The 20075-nt window shown below is 37.4% G+C and overlaps 1 protein-coding gene across 1 annotated transcript in view; it reads left to right on the top strand.

Annotated features, from left to right (window-relative positions):
• Nucleotides 1–20075, top strand: part of SLC5A12 (solute carrier family 5 member 12) — a 45884-nt gene that overhangs the window by 13905 nt on the left and 11904 nt on the right. The window contains exons 5-9 of the mRNA XM_052653166.1: nt 3492–3646; nt 3767–3907; nt 8989–9118; nt 9984–10072; nt 15479–15591. Of these exons, the coding sequence (XP_052509126.1) occupies nt 3492–3646; nt 3767–3907; nt 8989–9118; nt 9984–10072; nt 15479–15591 (628 nt within the window). The remainder of the gene's footprint in view (nt 1–3491; nt 3647–3766; nt 3908–8988; nt 9119–9983; nt 10073–15478; nt 15592–20075) is intronic.

The following is a 20075-nucleotide window of genomic DNA, read 5'->3' as shown; positions in this document are numbered from 1 at the left end:
CATCAGGTGGCCAAAGTATTGGAGTTTCAGCTTCAGCATCAATCCTTCCAATGAATATTCAGGACTGATTTCCTTTAGGATGGACTGGTTGGATCTCCTTGTATTGGTCCTATATATGGAGCGTATAAGTAACTAGTTAAGAATATGGCAATGGTTCCCAGATAGTTGGATTGTCTTTCCCCCTTTATAGAGAAAAATAAAGTAATTGATATATTATCATATAGTATTTTGATATAGCATACTGTCCATGCATTTTGGCCTTGTGTGCATAGCACCTACTTTTTAAAAACATATGTTATGATAATATACAATTTAAAAATGTTCCTATCTCTTTTTCATACCTGTAAATCCCATCTTTTCTTTACACTGCAAAGTTTCGTCTTATTTTTTTTCCATTCCATTCTCACTACCATACTTCTGTTCTAGACACACATCTCCTTTTGTTGTCGTTCAGTCCCTAAGTCACGTCTAACTCTTTGCAAATCCATAGAGTACAGCACAGCAGGCTTCCTTTGCCTTCGCTATCTCCTGGAGGTTGCTCAAGTTTATGTCCATTGAGATGGTGATGCTATCTAACTATCTCATCCTGAACTTCCCAGGTGGTGCAGTGGTGAAGTGTCCACCTACCAAGCAGAAGACAGATTCCATCCCTGGGTTGAGAAGATCCCCTGGAGAAGGAAATGGCAACCCATTCCAATATTCTTGCCCAGAAAATGCCAGGACAGAGGAGCCTGGAGGGCTACACTCCATGAGGCTGCAGAAAGTTAGACACGACTGAGCATACACACATCCGCTACCTAAATTAAAAATGGGCTTCTACTTCGTACATGTCTGGCCATACGTAACAGATCAGTGGCTTCGAAGTATTTGCCTGTAGGAAGATAACTAGATGCGTTGCCAGGGACAGGAAAGGCAGACTTCTTAGCAACAGTAATGGAAGCCAGAGCAGTGAAACAATATCTTCAAAGCACTGGAAGAAACAACTGTCAATTATAACTGTGTATTCAGCAAAACTATCTTTCAGCACTACTATCAACTGTCAAGAACTAAGACAAATTACCATTAACATATCTTCCCCAGAGAATAACCTGAAGGAAGTATTGTGGGAAGAAATAAAATTCTCTGGATTTTGATGGAAAAAATGACAAAAATATAATAATGAACATTTAGTAAGTCTAATCAAACAATTTTTGATGCTTAGTGACAATAATAATTTTATAGTGTGGTATAATTTATATAATGTTAAATAATATAATTTATAATATCAAAAAGGTAATAACAATAATTATATGTGATTTAGGGATTAAGAAAAAGAATAATTTCATTTAGACATCAATAGCATGTAAATCAGGGAGAGAGCACTTAGATTTAAAGATGCTTTAATCCTTGAATTGTTAAGACATTTTAAAAACTTAGACTTTAAATGAAAAATCCATGGCACAACTTCAAGGGGACCCATTTAAATAAAACAGTCAAATTAGAAAAAGGGAATTAAAACAAAGTGAAAAAATAAAAAAACACCCTCAGCTGATTTAAGCAAAAGGAAAAAATATATATAGAAAAAGTAGAACGAATAGCAAAAAGATATCAGAAACAAGTCTGGATATTTTAAAAATCACAATAAACAAAAATAAGCTAAATGTACTACCTCTTAATTGATTTTAGTGCCTCCCTCCAGCCTGCATACCTCTGTCAGCCTAATCTTCTTCAAATGTGCATCTCTTCATGCCACTTGACTGACCTAATTCTCTCTTTGCTTTGCATTGTTCACAGGATAAAGTGTAAGCTTCTTAGACTAGTGTTGAAAATCTTTCTGTCTGTGAGTCAGTCTGCCTAATTTGATTTATCCTCACCACACCTCTATTCCATCCTCTCTGGCCAGGCTGCGGGTCTTCAAAGTCTCACCAAAACAATGGCTCATCTATCTAGCACTTGCTTATATTGCAGTCTCTTTACTCTGATAATCCCATGGATGTATAGCGTAGCTAAGATAATCAGTGGACAGTGGAAGATATTTTAAAAATAATAAGAAATAATTCCTGCCATCCAGGAGTTTGCAATCTAGTGAGGTAAACAGTCGGCAACATAAAACAACACAGGCTGATTCAATACCTAAGTGACACTCGAGATACAATCAGGATTATATATGAGTGGTATGTGGGTAGGTGTGTTTCTTGCTATATGAAGGAGTCATAAAAATCAGACAAGTTTTCATGCTAGCTATAATCTGCCTTTTGATGCACATTTTATAAAGTGGTTTGTTCTCTTGCTCCAGGTCTAGCTTAAGTTCAGGCTTATACATACTTTTGCTTAACCCATGCCAAATAGCCTCTGAAAGGATGTCTTTGGCATTGGTCTTTGTATCACCAAAATCTGACATTTTGATTTGGATTTGGAAGGGTTTTATCGCCTTTAAAGAAAATCAAAATACCACTACTTAGGAGGAGTAAGTAAGAGACTGAATATCCTTCCAATCAGAAATTGAACAGAATATGCAAATACAATGCATCTGGAAGGGACTTTTATGTCTATTTTTTAAACTCATTTTAATTTTAATTACACAAGAAATGATGAGACAAATCCAATGTCTTCCTTCTTCTCAAGATAAAGATGAAACCTGTCATCTTTTCATAGAAGTTCTTGACACTCTGGAGGAGTAACTGAGGATAATAATTCTATTTTTCAGTGTTAAAAATATCACATCCTTTCATTCCCATAGTGCTTATTCATTTTCAAAGTACTTTAAAAATATATCATTTCATTTAATCTTTCCTAGTTTGCGCATTCCACCTTTGCCATGGTCCTAAAAGATTCTCCAGCAGCCTCTTTCTTTCCTCTTTTCTTCTTGCCCACATAACTCCAACTAGAATTGTACATTGGAGTCACTTGGGGGGGGCTTTCAGAAACACTTAAAACTGTCCCAACCCAGACCTCAATTTATTCTGAATTCCTGGGAATGGGGCTCAGACATTGTTTTTTGTTTGTGTGCTTTTAAATTCCCCAAGTGACTCTAAAGAGGATCCAGATTTGATAACAACTGCTCTAACCACTTGCTTAATCACCCTCTCCTGAAATCTACTGTTAGAGACACCTTCCTGACACTCTGGTTTGTTCATCTCACTATTTGATCTTCCTCCAGCTCTTGAAACACTTTTCTCCATGAATGTATGAGATCTATCATTCCTTTCTAGTTCTTTTCTTTTTTTTTTTTCAGTAGCCTACCATCTCAGTTTCCCCAAATTTATTCACTAACTTTACAAAAATAAACCTCAAGTTGTACAAGCCAGACCCAGGTGATTATCCTCAATAAACTTGGCACATAAAAGGTGTTCAGTGACTGTGAAAGGAAGGAAGAAGGAAATAATGAAAGGAAGGAAGAGAGGGAGGAAAAAGACAGAAAGAAAGATGTCTAGCAGATAGCAAAGAGGTTGTGCAGAAATGGAAGAGTTTAAGTCTTCCTAAAGAACTCACATCCATTCTCTTCATTTCAGGGAGGATTAAAAGCAGTAGTGTGGACCGATGCATTTCAGATGGTTGTCATGATCGTGGGCTTCTTAACGGTTCTCATTCAAGGATCAACCCATGCTGGTGGATTACACAGTGTATTAGAAAAAGCGGAAAATGGATCTCGATTAAATATATTTGAGTATGTCCAATGCTACTTTTTCTTGTTTTATAAAGATTTAGCTGTATGACCTCATCAACTAAAATAATATTTGGGTATCAAAGGAATGTGTTTGCTCACTCATTTCTCTCTGCTTCATAGCTTTGATGTAGATCCTCTCAGGAGACACACTTTTTGGACAATCTCAGTGGGAGGAACCTTTACATGGCTTGGGATCTATGGAGTTAATCAGTCGACCATCCAGCGTTGCATCTCTTGCAAAACAGAAAGGCATGCCAAGCTGTAAGTTATTAATAAACATTTTTATGTTTTCTTCTCTGTCCTTCTTGGGTATTTATATGCTTTGAGTGTGTATATAAGTGTGTAAAAGAGAAAAAAAAGTGAAGATTCATTTAACCCTTTCAATAATTTTTTGAGGCAGGCGTGACCATTCCCTTCTCCACGAGGAAGTGGCAGGGCTGGGATTTGAACTGTTTTTTGGTTTGCCTTTGCTCACTATTACTTGTTGCTTTCATTTTTTTGAGAAATTACTAGGTTAAATTAGGTGCTGTGGGAGATAATGCAAAGATAAGGAGCACCTATGTTTTACTTACAGTTTCGGTGATGAGTTGGTTCTCGTCACTATTTCCATTCACCATGTGGTCTTTTCTAACTAGCATCTTTATTTTGATGGATTTACCATAAAAGTTTCCAAGGAGGTTAAGAAAATAAAACACAAGGGAATGAGGCAGTCATAACAGGACTTTAGTGGCTCCAGCTCCTGTCAGGATAATCAGTAACCAGTTTTACCAGGCCGCTTACTCTGAAGAACACCACAGAGTCACAACTTGTTAAGCCTTTTTTAAACCATGCAAGTCATCCCACTCTTGAGAGTGGAGACCAAATGAAGTTATACACTGTTTTGTTTTGTTGCAAAGCTGGACTAAATAAGCTAAAATTGCATTGAAAATAGGCATTTCATCCTCATTGCTGCTATCCAAAGTTCCAGCCTCTGCAGACTTGTCAGGATGCCCTTAACTTCTTTTGGAATGAGAAACAGTCTCTATAAATATTTCCACAGCTGATTATAAACACTTTAAGTGCATAGTCTCTTATTTAGATGGAATAAAAGATGCAAGTAAATGATCATGGTTCAACATTTTGTGACTTGAATTACAAAAGGGAATATATTACTTATATAGTTCACGTACCCTCAGGAGGAAGAAGTGAATATGTTGCTAACTATTCTATCATTTTGTATCTTATCACAATAAATAATATTAAACTCTCTATGCATGTGATCATCACTTTATCAAATAGTTGAATTGCTTAAAATGTGAAAGTGAAGTCACTCAGTCGTGTCCGACTCTTTGCGACCCCATGGACTGTAGCCCACCAAGCTCCTCTGTCCATGGGATTCTCCAGGCAAGAATACTGGAGTGGGTTGCCATTTCCTTCTCCAGGGGATCTTCCGACCCAGGGATCGAACCCAGGTCTCCCTGGGTTGCAGGCAGGCAGGGTTGCATTGCAGGCAGAAGCTTTAACCTCTGAGCCACCAGGGAAGCCCAAGATCAAATGTAATTTTGATCTTAAAATTCATATAAAATTAAAATTTATTTAAAATTCTGCATTAAAATAAACTAGAGGATATCTGATAGGGGAAGAATCCTTAGATGAAATAAATAATAATTCTCTGTTAGAGAAAGGGTTTTTTTGGTCTTATGTGCTTGTGTTATACCATTTATTCTTGTGAACATGACCAATTTCTTCCTATCATTATAATAGTACCTAAAAGTTAGGAAATGTACTTTTTTCATCATATTCCCCACAAGTCTAAGAATGATGCTTTGTCCTTATTAAATATTTATTACTTATTTAATAAAGCAATGCTTCAAGAAGGTGATGCTTATATATGTGAGTGTACAAGCATATAAACTGATACATATATACACAGGAACTTTTATGTATGTGTGTGTGTGTGTGTGTGTGTGTGTGTGTAGTAGTAGTGTATGTGTATACTCCTGCAAGTGTACTTGTGTTTGTATATCTTTCAGTCTCATTTAGTGGACTGGTTTAAATTAAGCAATCCATTCATAATAGTTTCTTGGAATTTGTTACATTAGTATTTGATGCATATGAAAACTGTCAGAAAAGGAGAGATACTCATAAAGGAAGAAATATGTATAATTTCCTAAGCATTTAAGATCACCATTCTTGGTTTGACCCATCCCCACTCCCATGGAGGGACCAGAACTATGGTAGGAATTTTGTTAGAATAAGGAAAGATGAACAAATAAAAACTGTATTTAGAAAATATGTACCTGTAACAATCTAAGTTGATTTCATTGATACCATCCAGGGGTGAGAAATCAGCCCAAGTGGTCAGTAAAAGTGCACATAGCTGGAGGGGAGATTGCTAGAGTAGGGATCTACTGGGACCCTCATTTGTCACAGAACTTGAGCATCAAGGCCACCACTGGGGCACCTGAATACCACTCAGAGCCAGCTGCCAGCAGACTCTGACCTAGAAGGCTCTATAGAATGTTGATCACAAGTACCACTTCCATTCAATTATCTGATGTGATTAACAGTCCATCAGGGCTGAACCTATGCCTCATTGGTAGGCAAAAGTACATTCAGAAAGTTCATACTGAATGTGGCTGTAAGTGAAAACCAAAAGTGACCCCTTATAAATGAATTTAATTGCATGGTCAGAATTCTGATTACTTACAAAAGACACTTTCATCTTAAGCTAGATCTTCTTCACACCTAGGAATAGTATCACTTACAGAGTCATCTTAGATGTTCTCCCTGGAAACTTCCTTGGACTCTTGTTTCTAGACTTCCATTTACATTTCAGGACTGCTGGTAGGAGATAGTGCTGTGAGGGCAGGAGAAGCTGGTGCAGGTTATCAGGTCCTTTCCCACCACCACTCATCTCCCAGCTAAGATGAGCATGTCCACATGTAGTCGCTTTTGTTCCATTCTCATTGCCTATATTTTCTTTGTATCTCTTATCATATATAAAAACACCTTGTTTATTTTGCTTTGGTGATTATTTCCTGCCTCCAGTGGGTTCTGGGTTGTCCACTGCTATGTCCTCAGTGCCTAGAAGAACCTGGTACATAATGATGCCTAATAAGTATTTTCTGAATGAATCAACAAAATGGCTTAGGTTTCAAATAGGAGAATTAGCCTTGCAGGGAGTTAAATTATATCTCTAATGAAAAAATGGGTTTCCCAGGTGGTGCAGAGGTAAGGAATCCACCTGCCCATTGCTGAAGATGCAGGAGACACAGGTTCAGTCCCTGAGTCAGCAAGATCCCCTGGAGAAGGGCATGACAACCCACTCCAGTATTCTTGCCTGGAGAATCCCATGGACAGAAGAGCCTGGCTACAGTCCATGGGATCACAAAGAGTCGGACATGACTGAGCAGGCACGCACATCTAGACTCAGTGTGAGGCCAGCCAAATTTCAAATCTTCCCTGATGTCATGGTCTTGTGCAAGCTGGAAAAGAATTTCCAGACATGAAGCAGAATGAGAGGAGAATAGTTTATTAGAGCAGAAAATACTGTTAGAACAGTGAGTCAGCTCAAGGGAGAGTTGAGGCTTCTGTGGCTAGTAGCCAATTTTTAGAGCTTCAAGACAAAGAAAACTCTTGCTGGAAGGGTGGCATTAGATTATTTGTTAAGGTGCTATAGTTAGGTAATAGAGTGGGCATTTTTACCTAATATGGGATCAGGGAGTTGGCAGATTTAGATTAGGAGAGCTCATGGCAATGGCTGCTGTGGCGCCTAGTCAGTTATAGAGCTGACCTTAGTGCAGGTCCCACGTCTGTGGCCTTGGTACAAGGCCTTACACCTATGTCCTGGGCATATGGCTCCACACCTGAGATTTAGAAAATGTGTGATATTTTGACTTTCAAAAGACAGTATGAATACAAAATAGCCATAGGATACTACAAATGCATGCAAACTGAAGTTAAGTAGAATTTTGTAGAATTTAAAAGAATAAAAAAGCATTGCTTCAAAGAAATAGGGAAAATGACTTTAGGTTTGTCATACTTTATATTGCCTTTTAAAAAACTGAACTTTAAATTTCATCTGACTTAATCCCTAAAGTGAATATTGCCAAAATGTGTCTACTTCTACGTTTATCTCATCATCCCTCTGGGGGAAAAAAAAGATGTTAAAACATAAGTTGTTTTTTTGACAGTTTCATGAATTGAAAGAGGGCAAATTATTTGAAGTTATATAAGTGATTGATACATGAAATTTCACCCAAGGAATTAGACCTGGCCCCATATTTGAGGCTTCGCAGAAAACCTCTCAATTTCAAAAGCCTTACAGAAAAACTCTCTAATTCAAAAACCCATAAAAAATCTACCTCATTTAAATTTCATAATCAGACTAAAAATGTAACATTCCCAAATAAAAATGAAAAAAATACAAAATGTAATGATTTTTTTAAATTGCAATATAATTGACATAATATTATGGGGCTTCCCCAGTGGATCAGTGGTAAAAAATCTGCCTACAATGCAGGAGCCACAGGACATGCAGGTTCAGTCCCTGGCTTGGGAAGATCATCTAGAAGAGGACGTGGCAACCCACTCCAGTGTTCTTGCCTGGAAAATCCCATGGACAGAGGAGCCTGGTGGGCTACAGTCCATAGCGTTTCAGAGTCGGACATAACTGAAGTGACTCAGGAAGTGCATAATATTATATTCGTTTCAGGTGTATAGCATAGTGACTTGATATCAGAATATATAGATTTCTGAAGGCTAGAGAATTTTATTTTTTAGCAAAAAGGCCCTCCAAATTTTGTCTTAATTCTTTGGTAATGGCCTTATTGACTTAGAAAAATGCACAATGTGACAGATAGAAGTTAAATTTTATTTGGGGCAAAAAATGAGAACTGAAGCCCAGAAGATAGCACCTCAGATAGCTCTGAGAAACAGCTCCAAAGAGGCAGGGGGGAAAGGTCAGTACATTTGTGATTTTGGTGAAGAAAGAATACATGCAGTCAAGCACATGTTTTTCCAGAAGGTTTCTAACTAGTCTTGTGAAGCTTTTGCTAGTCACTAGGAACAGTCATCACCATGAAGAATTTTAATGCTTTTCTAGATATAAGGAGATATAAAAATTGAGCTCATAAAATTAGCTGCTTAAAATATCTAACTATCTGAAGACCTGTCCTGCCAGTCTTTCCTGAACACAGAGTGCCTCATTTCTGCTCTCCAACCTAAACTCCTTTCAGGATGTGTTGAAAATCAGCGGCTGCAGCAGCTCATGTTTTAATGCAATGCCAAGTGCCAAACTGTAGTTGACAACATCGCCACATTGTAGTATGACATAGAGTCTACTGTGTGTTCTTTCCTAGAGCCTTGTACTTCAACTTGCTAGGTCTCTGGATCATTCTGCTATGTGCAGTCTTTTCTGGTTTAACCATGTATGCACACTTCAAAGACTGTGATCCTTGGACTTCGGGCATCATCTCAGCCCCAGACCAGGTATGTGCTCCCTTGGGGCCAGCTGAAATGAGCGTGTTTCTGGCCTTCACTAGATAATGTTGAGCCTTTCTCTTTTTCTACCTGGACCTCTAGCTATTTCCCAAACCCCACGATTTGATTTCTTTCCTCTCCTCTTGGATGATATTGTCACAGACCAGGATCTATAGTCTTCACTCTCTCCTCCTACATGTTAAACTGTCCCACTGTGTCTTGTGGGAGCTCCTCTCCCACAAATCTGGCTCCAGAGTAGAACCATAATACCTAGATTCCCTGAAGACCTGTTTTAAGCACTTGTTTTTATGGCTTGATTTCTATCATTAAAGTAAACAGGCAAGAAAATGGCACACATTGAAAACATTTAAAAAATTAAAGGTTTCTGAACATTCTAAAGTTCATACAGTGGGTTTTCCTAATATGACTGTCTGCTTCCTACCCCTTCTCCTACCCTACAGCTGGACCTCAGGTCCATGGAAATTGGATGGATCATAACTTCATTTGCTGGCATTTAAAAACCATAGTCAATGAAAACTTCTTTGTTATTACTTTCTTTTTTCCCCCACATCCTTTTGCTAAAAAGCTACAATACATGCTCAGATGCTTAGTCTTGCCCAACTATTTATGACCCCATGGACTGTCACCCACCAGTCCATGGGATTCTCGCAGCAAGAATACTGGAGTGACGTACTATTTCCTCCTCCAGAGGATCTTCCCACCCCAGGGATGAAATTCGTGTCTCTTACATCTCCGGGGCTGGCAGGCAGATTGTTTACCACTAGCGCCACACAGGAAGCCCCCCAAATCCCACATTTCAGACATTCCTGATGAGACCACTCACCTGTCCCATCTCATCTTGCCTCCTCTTCAGCTGATGCCATACTTCGTCATGGAGTTATTTTCCACGATGCCTGGACTTCCAGGACTTTTTGTGGCTTGTGCCTTCAGTGGAACTTTGAGGTTAGTGTATTGATAACACTTGTCAATAGTGTTCTGATAATGAGGATGGTAATAACAAAGCAACAAGGATGACAAGAGTATTAGTGGTACCCACCACCAGTATCACTGAGTACTCACTGTGTATCAGCTGCCTGCTGAATGCTTTATATGTATCTGCTCATCAATTGTCAAACAGTATATGAGACCGAAACTACTCATTATCTTCTGCTGACAGATAAGGAAACTGAAATTTAGCAAGGTAGATAACTCACCTATGATAAGAAAGTAAACTGCAGATGTGGTATGTAAACCTAGGCCTGCTCTTGCACTAGATCTCTCTGTTTATTTTCTCAGCCTCTTCTGGAGCTCACTGCCCCCATGGTTTCACATCACTTGCCCACAAGGCAGCTCTGTTTGCTGGCATTTCTCATTCAGCTGCAGTATATTCTTCCAGATCTCTCCTTTGCAATCCATTCTATACATCTTCAATAACACACTCAGGCAGCTAAGAACATCCATTTCCAAAATGTAGACATTATTATAAATTCAAAATTATTCACACGTTTACTCTGACAGATATGTTAAAAGGCTTATACTATGCCAGGCACAGCTGGTGACCGTGGGGATGCTGCAGACAAGACTGGCTTAAATGTTGCCCTTAAATAGAGTTTGCATTCTAGTAAACACGAGGAGAAGGCAATGGCATCCCACTCCAGTACTCTTGCCTGGAAAATCCCACGGGCGGAGGAGCCTTGTAGGCTGCAGTCCATGGGGTCGCACAGAGTCGGACATGACTGAGCGACTTCACTTTCACTTTTCACTTTCATGCATTGGAGAAGGAAATGGCAACCCACTCCAGTGTTCTTGCCTGGAGAATCCCAGGGGCAGGGGAGCCTGGTGGGCTGCCATCTCTGGGGTCGCACAGAGTCGGACATGACTGAAGCGACTTAGCAGCAGCAGCAGCAAACATGGGAGATGGACAATATATAACTAAACAGTAACAAAAAACAAGATATTGTTTGATGATGACAAATAGTATAAAGGAAATGACAGAGTGATAGCATAGAGAGAGGTTAGGTTTGGGAGCTCTGTTTTTGAGAGGGTCGTTAGTGAACTTCTATTTATGTGTATGACATTTGTGTTGAGATCTAAAGAGTGTGAAGATCACAAACAGAATTTCTGCAGGCAGCGAGGAGGGCAAATACCAAAGCCCCAAGGACATAATCTGTATGAAACAGTTCAGGATAAACGAGAGGAGTTGAAGCTTAAGGAATGAAGAGGAGAGCAAATGAGGAGAAATTGGAAGAGGCAAGCAAGCATCAGATCAGGAAAGTTTTTATGAAAGACTGAAGAGCTTTCATTGCACATTAAATAGGAAGGCATTGGAAAGTCTGAAGCAGGGAAGTTTGAGTGAGTGATGTCATACCGCTGAAGACTCGGTCTTCTTTGTGAAGGGAAGGGGCGATCACAAAAGCGGGAGTGGTGAGAAACAGTGATTGTAAGGAGACTTTTGCCTTAATCCAGGTGAGGCACGACAGTCACGTGGAGAATGGTGGGGGCAAGAGTGTTGGGAAAAATGAACTAAAACAATGAGACAGCATCACTTTTTTAGATTCCACATATAAGTGATACCATATGGCATTTGTCTTTGTCTGACTTAATTCATTTAGTATAATACAAATTGCCTTGAGCAGAAGTGGGGTTGGCTATCTTTCCATACCTTCACTGGCCATTTGTATTTCTTTTTCTGTGAAATGCCAGTTCATGTTCCCTATTACTTTTTTTTTCTTTTGAGTTTTCTTACATATATATATATATATATATATATATATATGGGAAAAGCTTATTGATATATATCTCATTTTTTCTCATTTGGCCTATGTATATTTGCTTTATTAATATTCTTGAGTATATGGAGCTGCTATATCATATTAATTAATTTTTATATTATGATTTCTAGGTTTATATCATTCTTATGAAGGCTTCTCCATTCCATGCTTACAAATAATCATCCAGATATCATTCTAGTATATTTATTGTCTTACTAAATGTTAAAATTATTAAATCATCTAGACTATACATGGGGTATATAAAGAAAAGAAGTGGAGTTCCTGACATTTTTCTGCTAAGATAGTAGCAAGTTATCTCATTATTTTTAGTGAAAAGTCACCTTTTCATCACTGACTTGAAATGCTACTTTTATTACGTCCTACCTTCTTTGATATTTTTAAACTTTTCCTGGATTTTCTGTTATATTCCTTTGTTCTATTTGTATACAGCTATGATGATACTAATAATTCTAATGACTAAGCTTTAAAGAATGATTTTAAATATGTTAGCATAGTATATAGTATTTATTCATTGCTTTTATAAAATTTCCCTTGATATCAGTTTTTTTTCTAATTATTTTCAGTCCATTCTATAGAAGTTGAATGTACTCAAGTCATAATATTTGCAAATACTTTTGAGTTCTTCTTTCCTAATAGCTACACGTCTATGTTCACTCTCATATAATCATGCTTTGAGAACAGTGATAAGAAAACTGAGGGATTATGGAAATCTTTGTTTTGTTATACACTCTAAAGGGAACTTCCCTGGTGGCTCAGACGGTAAGGTGTCTGCCTACAATGTGGAAGATCCAGGTTCAATCCCTGGGTTGGGAAGATCCCCTGGAGAAGGAAATGGCAACCCACTCCAGTACTCTTGCCTGGAAAATCCCATGGATGGAGGAGCCTGATGTGCTACAGTCCAAGGGGTCACAAAGAGTCAGACATGACTGAGCTACTTCACTTTTTCTTTAAAGGGAATGGTTCCTGGATATTACCGGTAAATATGATACCAAGTTTTGGTTTGAATGATATTATTTATTTGCATTTAATATACTTATATAAAACTAATAAAATCATAAATAAGAACAATAATGCATATATTTATTCTACTTTTAGGAAATATTTTTATCAGGGAGATATATGGAATTGTGATTACTATCGGCATTTTTGAAATGACTATTGTTTCTTTTCTAGCTTTTGACATATCAATATTAGTATGCTGATGTATTTCCAAAATAGCAATATCTCTGAATTCACATAATGATTTTAGCTTGCTTATGGTGTAATTTTAATTTAGTGTTCTGCTGAATTATTTTTGCTGCTATACTTCATAGGATTTTGCATCAGCAGTACAAATGATGTTGTTCTGTGGTGTTAGTATTGGTATCTCAAGGAAACTAAGGAAGAAACAATGAACAGTAGAGGATCAATAATCAATAATAGGAATGACACATTAGCTTTCATTTGGTCCCTCCCTACAGAGCTTGATTTATTTATTCAATTTTCCTAAAGCTGACTCCATAATGGATCAATACAGTTGTCAACAGATTGATTCTCTCTTAAAAGAATGATTGATTCTTTTGATCTCAAATCCAAAAATTCCAAGAAAGAGATGTACTGGACAGTACATATTATAGAGAGATTTCTTTTGCTATAAGGTTAAGGAGGATGTCAGGTTAGAGAATGGGGGAGACAAGGGAAGGGGTAGAATAAAGAGATGGTGGTTTAGTGATAGGAAAGAAAAAAAGATTTTCACCATCTTGTACCAGTTTTAGAATCTGAGAAATTAACATATGGATAATATATCTGATTGCAAAAGCAGTCCGGCAGAGGTTCTGCAAATCTGATCCTTCTGGGGAAAATTGGCTTTTTGTTGCCTCCCTCCCAGTGGATTCAAGGGTAGAAAATAAACTCTAAAGCTTAAAGCTTTCAAATGATGGATTTTGAGCCATATATGTAGGGGCATGGAAGCTTATTTTTTTGATCCTCTCCTTTCTTTATTTGACTTGTATGGAGCTGCAGATGGAAGAGGAATCTTCTAGGGGACATACACTGTGCCTTGATTCTCAGGAAAAGGAGAAAGCTAAGCTGAAGTACTTGGAATTTCAATTTTAAGAAATGGGTCACAGAAAGTTTCTACTCATTGTATCTGTCATTAGGGAAAGAACTTTTAAATTTTGCACTAGATGGACCTGGAACCATCCCAACTGAAGTAAACTACAGCTAATAAATTAATAATAATACTATTATCTTGCATTACACAAAAAAGGCAAAGTTTGAATTTTCTTCCCTGCTGTTGCGGTAGCTATAGCTTGTCTTCAAATGAGCATTGGAGGATAACAAAACAATTAGCTAATGGATAGCAATGGAAAACTTACAAACAGCCGGCCGGGCTTTGTTCATTTGCTTGTTTCTTTTCCAGAACTTTTGTTTGTGCTTGTGATTTTGCATAACATGAATTTAATAAATATATCTGTCCTACTAGCTAAAATATTCCTGGTCTGGATGAGAAATTTAATAAGTTTTCATGCTGTTCTACAAAGGAAACTCCAATTTTTTGGTTTTTCTGTCCATTAAGCAAATTTTGGGCTGTAAGACTGAACTTGGTTTGGAAAGTCAGAGAGAGAATACCAGAGCTTTTATGTGCTTTTGATCTTTGCCTATTTCCTAGTATTTTCTTTGTCTTTTTCTCCCTTATTAATTACATGCTAGTTACACTGGTGCTTCCTGTTGTTGGATGAAACAAGTTTTCCATCTGCAGGCATTTACTGAAAATTTTCTCTTTGTCCTAAAACATCTTATTCTGAATTTGCAAGAGTCCTTTTAGTACCTATCTTAACCACCACTGTCCATGGAATTCTCCAGGCAATAGTTCTAGGGTGGGTTGCCATTCCCTTCTTTAGGGGATCTTCCAAACCTAGAGATCAAACCTGGGTCTCCCGCATTGCAGACACTTCACCATCTGAGCCACCGGGAAGCCCTTCCTTAGAGAAAAATCCTAACTTCATTTCAGTTTAGGTCTCTGCAAGATATGCTTTCTTAACTCTGTTATTTTTCTTCATAACAGTGAAGTCAGTTGAATAATTGATTGTTAAATATCTATGTCACAACTAAAATGTAAGCTCTGCGTCTTTCTGGTTCACCATTGTATGCCTAGTACTCAGAATGAACAGATGTATAAATGGTATGAATGAAAGAATGAATGAATGACATATTGTAGTGATTCCTGAATTAGGATAGTCACCACTTCCTGCCTCAAGTTTAACCTACACACACACACACACACACACACACACACACACACACACAATCTCTCTGCTACTGCATGTTAGCTCATTTAAGGTCTAGGGAAATCAGTGGGAGTTAGAGAATGAAAGCTTAGTTTCTTCACTGGAATTAGAGGAAGAAAGTGAAGAGCATTAAACACAGAAGCAGCTTTGGAGAGTGAGGCCCTGTAGTTCCCCTGGAGATCCAGAATAAGGACATATGTCTATCTGTTTTGTCTAGAGCCTTGCCTTGTCTATTTACCCTGGATGGCAGGGCAGGCTGGTCAGCTTTATTTAGTTTGGGCTATGTTCTCGCTTTTGTCTCCCTATAGCACCGTGGCTGCCAGCATCAATGCCTTAGCAACAGTGACCTTTGAGGATTTTGTCAAGAGCTGTTTTCCTCGTCTCTCTGACAAGCTGAGCACCTGGATCAGTAAAGGCTTATGTAGGTATAGCCGGTGGATCTTCTATTCCATATCATGAAATGTATATGTGGTACATGTCAAAATCCTGAACACTCTATTCAGTGCATGCTGACAGGCACAAGTGCAGATGGAGATACAGGTGTAATCTCACATATAAATTCTTTTTTAAATTGGGGTATAGTTGCTTTACAATATTGTGTTAGTTTCTGTTGCACAACAAAGTGAATCACTATATGTATACATATATCCTGTCCCTCTTGGACTTCCCATCCACCCCCAGCCCATCATCCCACCCATTTAAGTCACCATAGAGCACTGAGCTGAGCTCCCCATGCTATACAGGAGGGTCCCACTAGCTATCTATTTTGCACATGGTAATGTATATACCGGCTTCCCAGGTGGCACAGTGGTGAAGTATCTGCCTGCAGGGAAAAAAGAGATGCAGTTTCATCCCTGGGTCAAGAAGATCCCCTAGCATAGGAAATGGTAACGCACTCCAGTGTTCTTGCCTGGAACATTCCATGGACAGAGGATCCTGATGGGCTACAGTCCATGGGGTTGCAAAGAGTCAGACAAGACTAAGTGACTGAACAACATGTATAGGTCGATCCCAGTCTCCCAATTCATCCCACCCTTCCGTTCTCACTACCCCCGCTATGCAACCTTCTAAGACTGAACCAGGAGGAAATCGAAAATATAAACAGATCAATCACAAGCAATAAAATTGAAACTGTGATTAAAAATCTTAAAATGTACAAAAGTCCACCACCGGATGACTTCACAGGTGAGTTCTATCATTCATTTAGAGAAGAGATAACACCCATCTTTCTCAAACTGTTTCCAAACAATCGTAGAGAAAGGAGTACTCCCAAGTTCTTTGTACAAGGCCAAGATCACCCTAATACCAAAATCAGACAATGATATCACAAAAAAAGTAAGTTGCAGACCAATAGAACTGATGAACATAGATGCTAAAATTCTCAATAAATGCTAGCAAACAGAATCACATATAAATTCTTACACTTCCAAAGATCCCAGGAAACTAGGAGGGTGTCAAGAAAGAATGACTGGCTAGCTTAGCTTTCACCAGTCTTATATTTGACATTCTCCTGTGTTCATCCTACAATCTAGGTTCATCACATCAACACCTCTTGATTATGCCATATATCGATCCTATTTGTTCCTCCAAAGACAAAGACATTTAGCTCACTGTGGCCAGTCAGCTTGTCTAATAAAGGCAAATTGTTTTCTAAAGAATCCTTTATTACCAAACTCCCGGTAGCCTTAACTCAAAAGATAATTGCTCTTTGTTTAATCATATAATCACATTTTATATTTATAATCACTGTAGCACTTATATTGAATTACAGTTTTACAAAGTTTACTTCTTTTTAAGTATAAACAAATTATACACCTACTTACTATAGGAAATGTAAGTAATTTGGGAAAATATATGTGCTTTTAAAATAAAATTATGTATAATTTTGTTCCTGGTTATTATTTTTTCTAGTATGCTATACTGAGCATCTTCCTGTGCCATTTAATGTATTCTTTGAGAACATGATTTTGAGTGATTGCTTAATGTTTTACAGAATGACTCATTTTTATGTTGTTAGTTTGAAGTTGTTTTTGTTTTCTTTTTTGGTAACACTGTGATGAAATCCATATGCATAGTATTTTATTGTATCTTTAATTTTTTTCCTTAGTCAGGAACTCCAAAAGAAAATTACCAGGTTGAATAAAATGCTATAGTTTTTTGTTTTCATTTGTTTTGTAAAGCACATATCTGGCCATTGGCACAACTCTTGTTTAGTCCCAAAATTCTAATTGATTTTCTAGTAAGTATGGTTATTACCTTCAAATATTGATGGTTTTATGGTATTCTCATTCTTAAATGTTTCTCTAATCTGTGGTTTGTGTTCTCCATATTCTTCACTATTTCTCTTGTTTTCATAATTTTTTCCTCTCCCTCTGTGTACTTGTAGGGCTCAGATTTTTTCTCAATGTTATTGTAAATCTTCCACAAAATAAATTTCTTAATAATAGTGATTTGAATTCTGCTATAGTATTTTGTTCCTCACATTTTACTATTAAAAATACAATCACACAGCAAAGTTTAAAGACATTTATTATGATCTCCTGTATATATACCACCAAGATTCTCCATTAATGCTTTATTGAACTTGATTTTTCACACATCCATCTAACTCTCTATCCATCTATTAATCCATCATATGTTTGATATATTTGAAAGTAAATCCAGACATCAGTACACTTCCCTCTAATTATTTTAGCATATTATTAACTAGAATTCAGTAATTGTTTAAAGTTTTTTAAGTGTAAAATTTATCCACAGTTTCATGGAGAAATGTTAAATAAGCATTTGCTGAGTTTTGAAAAAGGCATACACCTGTGTGACTCAGCCACTAGGAATATAAATCATCACCATCACCCTCGAAAGTTCTCTCTTAGTTATTCCGGTCAATTCTTACTCCCACTTCCTTCCAGCCGCAGCCACTATGATATTTTTCATCATAGATTAGTTTTAACTCTTCTAGAATTTTAGGTAATTAGAATCACACAGTACACATTTGTTTTTGTAAGACTCCTTTCACTCAGCATAATATGTTTGAGATACATTCATATTGTTTTGTGTATCAGTATTTCATCTCTTTTTATGGCTGAGTAGTATGACTTTGTATAGGTACACTGCTGTTTTTTTTTTTTTTTTAACTTCTATTGGTGTACCCAGATTATTTCAGTCTGAAGTTCTTTTGATACAGCTGCTATGGATATTCTTGTACAAGTCTTTTGTGAACATGTTTTCTTTTCTCTTTAGTAAATACCAAGGAGTAGGAGTGCTTGGTCAACTACTATAGTTTTCAATTTCCTTGTAGTCCGTTCTTATCACACCTGGATTCATCCTCACCTAAACTATAGGTGCTTATCCTATCCTGCTGTTTTTTTCTTGCCAGTTGTTTTCTCTTGACCTGTACTTTTCACTTCATTGAGTCCACATGTTTTTGCATAGTATTGAAATTACCAGACAATTTCTAAGTACTTTTTATGGTTCTTAAGGTAAATTATTTCCAGAAAACATACTCTGTATTTGAGCTTTTAAGTTAATATATTCATTTCCTTCTTTGGCAACATTTGGCATGGATCCTATCTTTCTTTTTTCTTTTCACTTATGCTTGAACAAGAGATTGGTGCTGACCAATGTTTGCTAACTGGGTGATTGAATTGCCTTGTTTTTTTTTTGTTTCTTTTTTTACTATCTTGCATAATGAGTTACATGCAGCTAATAGCAGGTGGATGAGCATCACTTCTTATGCACTTTCCAATTTCTAGCAGATATTCAAGAACATGCTGGGTAGAAGTTTCTGCTATGCCCACGGTGTACTGTCTGATCCTCCAAGCTGTTGTAACACTGGGAAAATCCATAGGATTTGCTGCAACTGCGGTGCTTTCTCTCTCTTGCACATTTCCTGCTTTGTCTGTGGATGCATACACTCTAGGTCTCCGTGGAACACCACCAATTCTCCCTAAGCCCCTTGCCCCGAGAGTTGCTATTGATTGCAACTTGGTGGACGTATAAAGATTTGGGGGAGGGGGGGACTGAATCAACTCTCTAGTCAGCACAGAAAAGTAGAACCCTTGGATTGAGGGGTGGTTTCTTAGAATCCCATTTGAGACAGACAACCGTTGGCTCAGCAAGAAGATAATTAACAGTTGAGAAAAATATATCTTTTAAATTTTCTTCAGGCAGGCAAAATTCTCCTTATTCATCAAGTGATACAGAATTAGGGCAAACATTTATTTCTGATGTCTAATCTATCATCTTTAAAAATAATGGGAGCAATTTTATAATTTTAAAAGGTGTTTATTGGTCAAACTTGGTGTTATTGTTATTGTGTAGGTTTCCTCATTTTTCCGTGTTTTATGGAGAAATTGGAAAATATAGCTTTAAAGTTGCTACTCTGATTTCATCTTAAAAGTGAATTCCTGATAATAAATATTATGGATATCATATACCAAATCTGATATAATAATAACAAGCATATAGTACTTGCTATATAACAGGTACTCTTGGATAAATTAATTTAGATGTGATTCCTTCCTAGAATGTGAGATCTTTGGGGGAAGTGGTATTTATAGCATTGGCATTTGGTAAGTGTTTGACATACTCGGTGAAATTAATGGTGACATTGGGAACTGAGCCAAATATTTACCTGAGAGAGAATTTCAACTAAAATGAGAAAAATCATTTTCTCTATCTCTGTCACTGTGTCTCTGTCTATATCTATCTCCAACTCCTTATCTCTCACCCTTTCTCATTTAGTCTATGGGTTTTAATGGGAATTGAATAGTTTTAAGGTAGTTTTTAAACAAAGATGTATGAAAACAATTGTTTTTTAAAATATGGCTTAGAAGAAGATATTACCTTTAAAAGATCACCAAGATATGCTGATTCATCCAGCAAGATCCTATGATGCTAGAGGCA

Source organism: Budorcas taxicolor, chromosome 15, assembly GCF_023091745.1.
Source record: "Budorcas taxicolor isolate Tak-1 chromosome 15, Takin1.1, whole genome shotgun sequence".
Classification (NCBI taxonomy): Eukaryota; Metazoa; Chordata; class Mammalia; order Artiodactyla; family Bovidae; genus Budorcas; species Budorcas taxicolor.
Note: the sequence above shows the minus strand (reverse complement) of the source record. Positions and strands in the feature narration are given on the sequence as shown.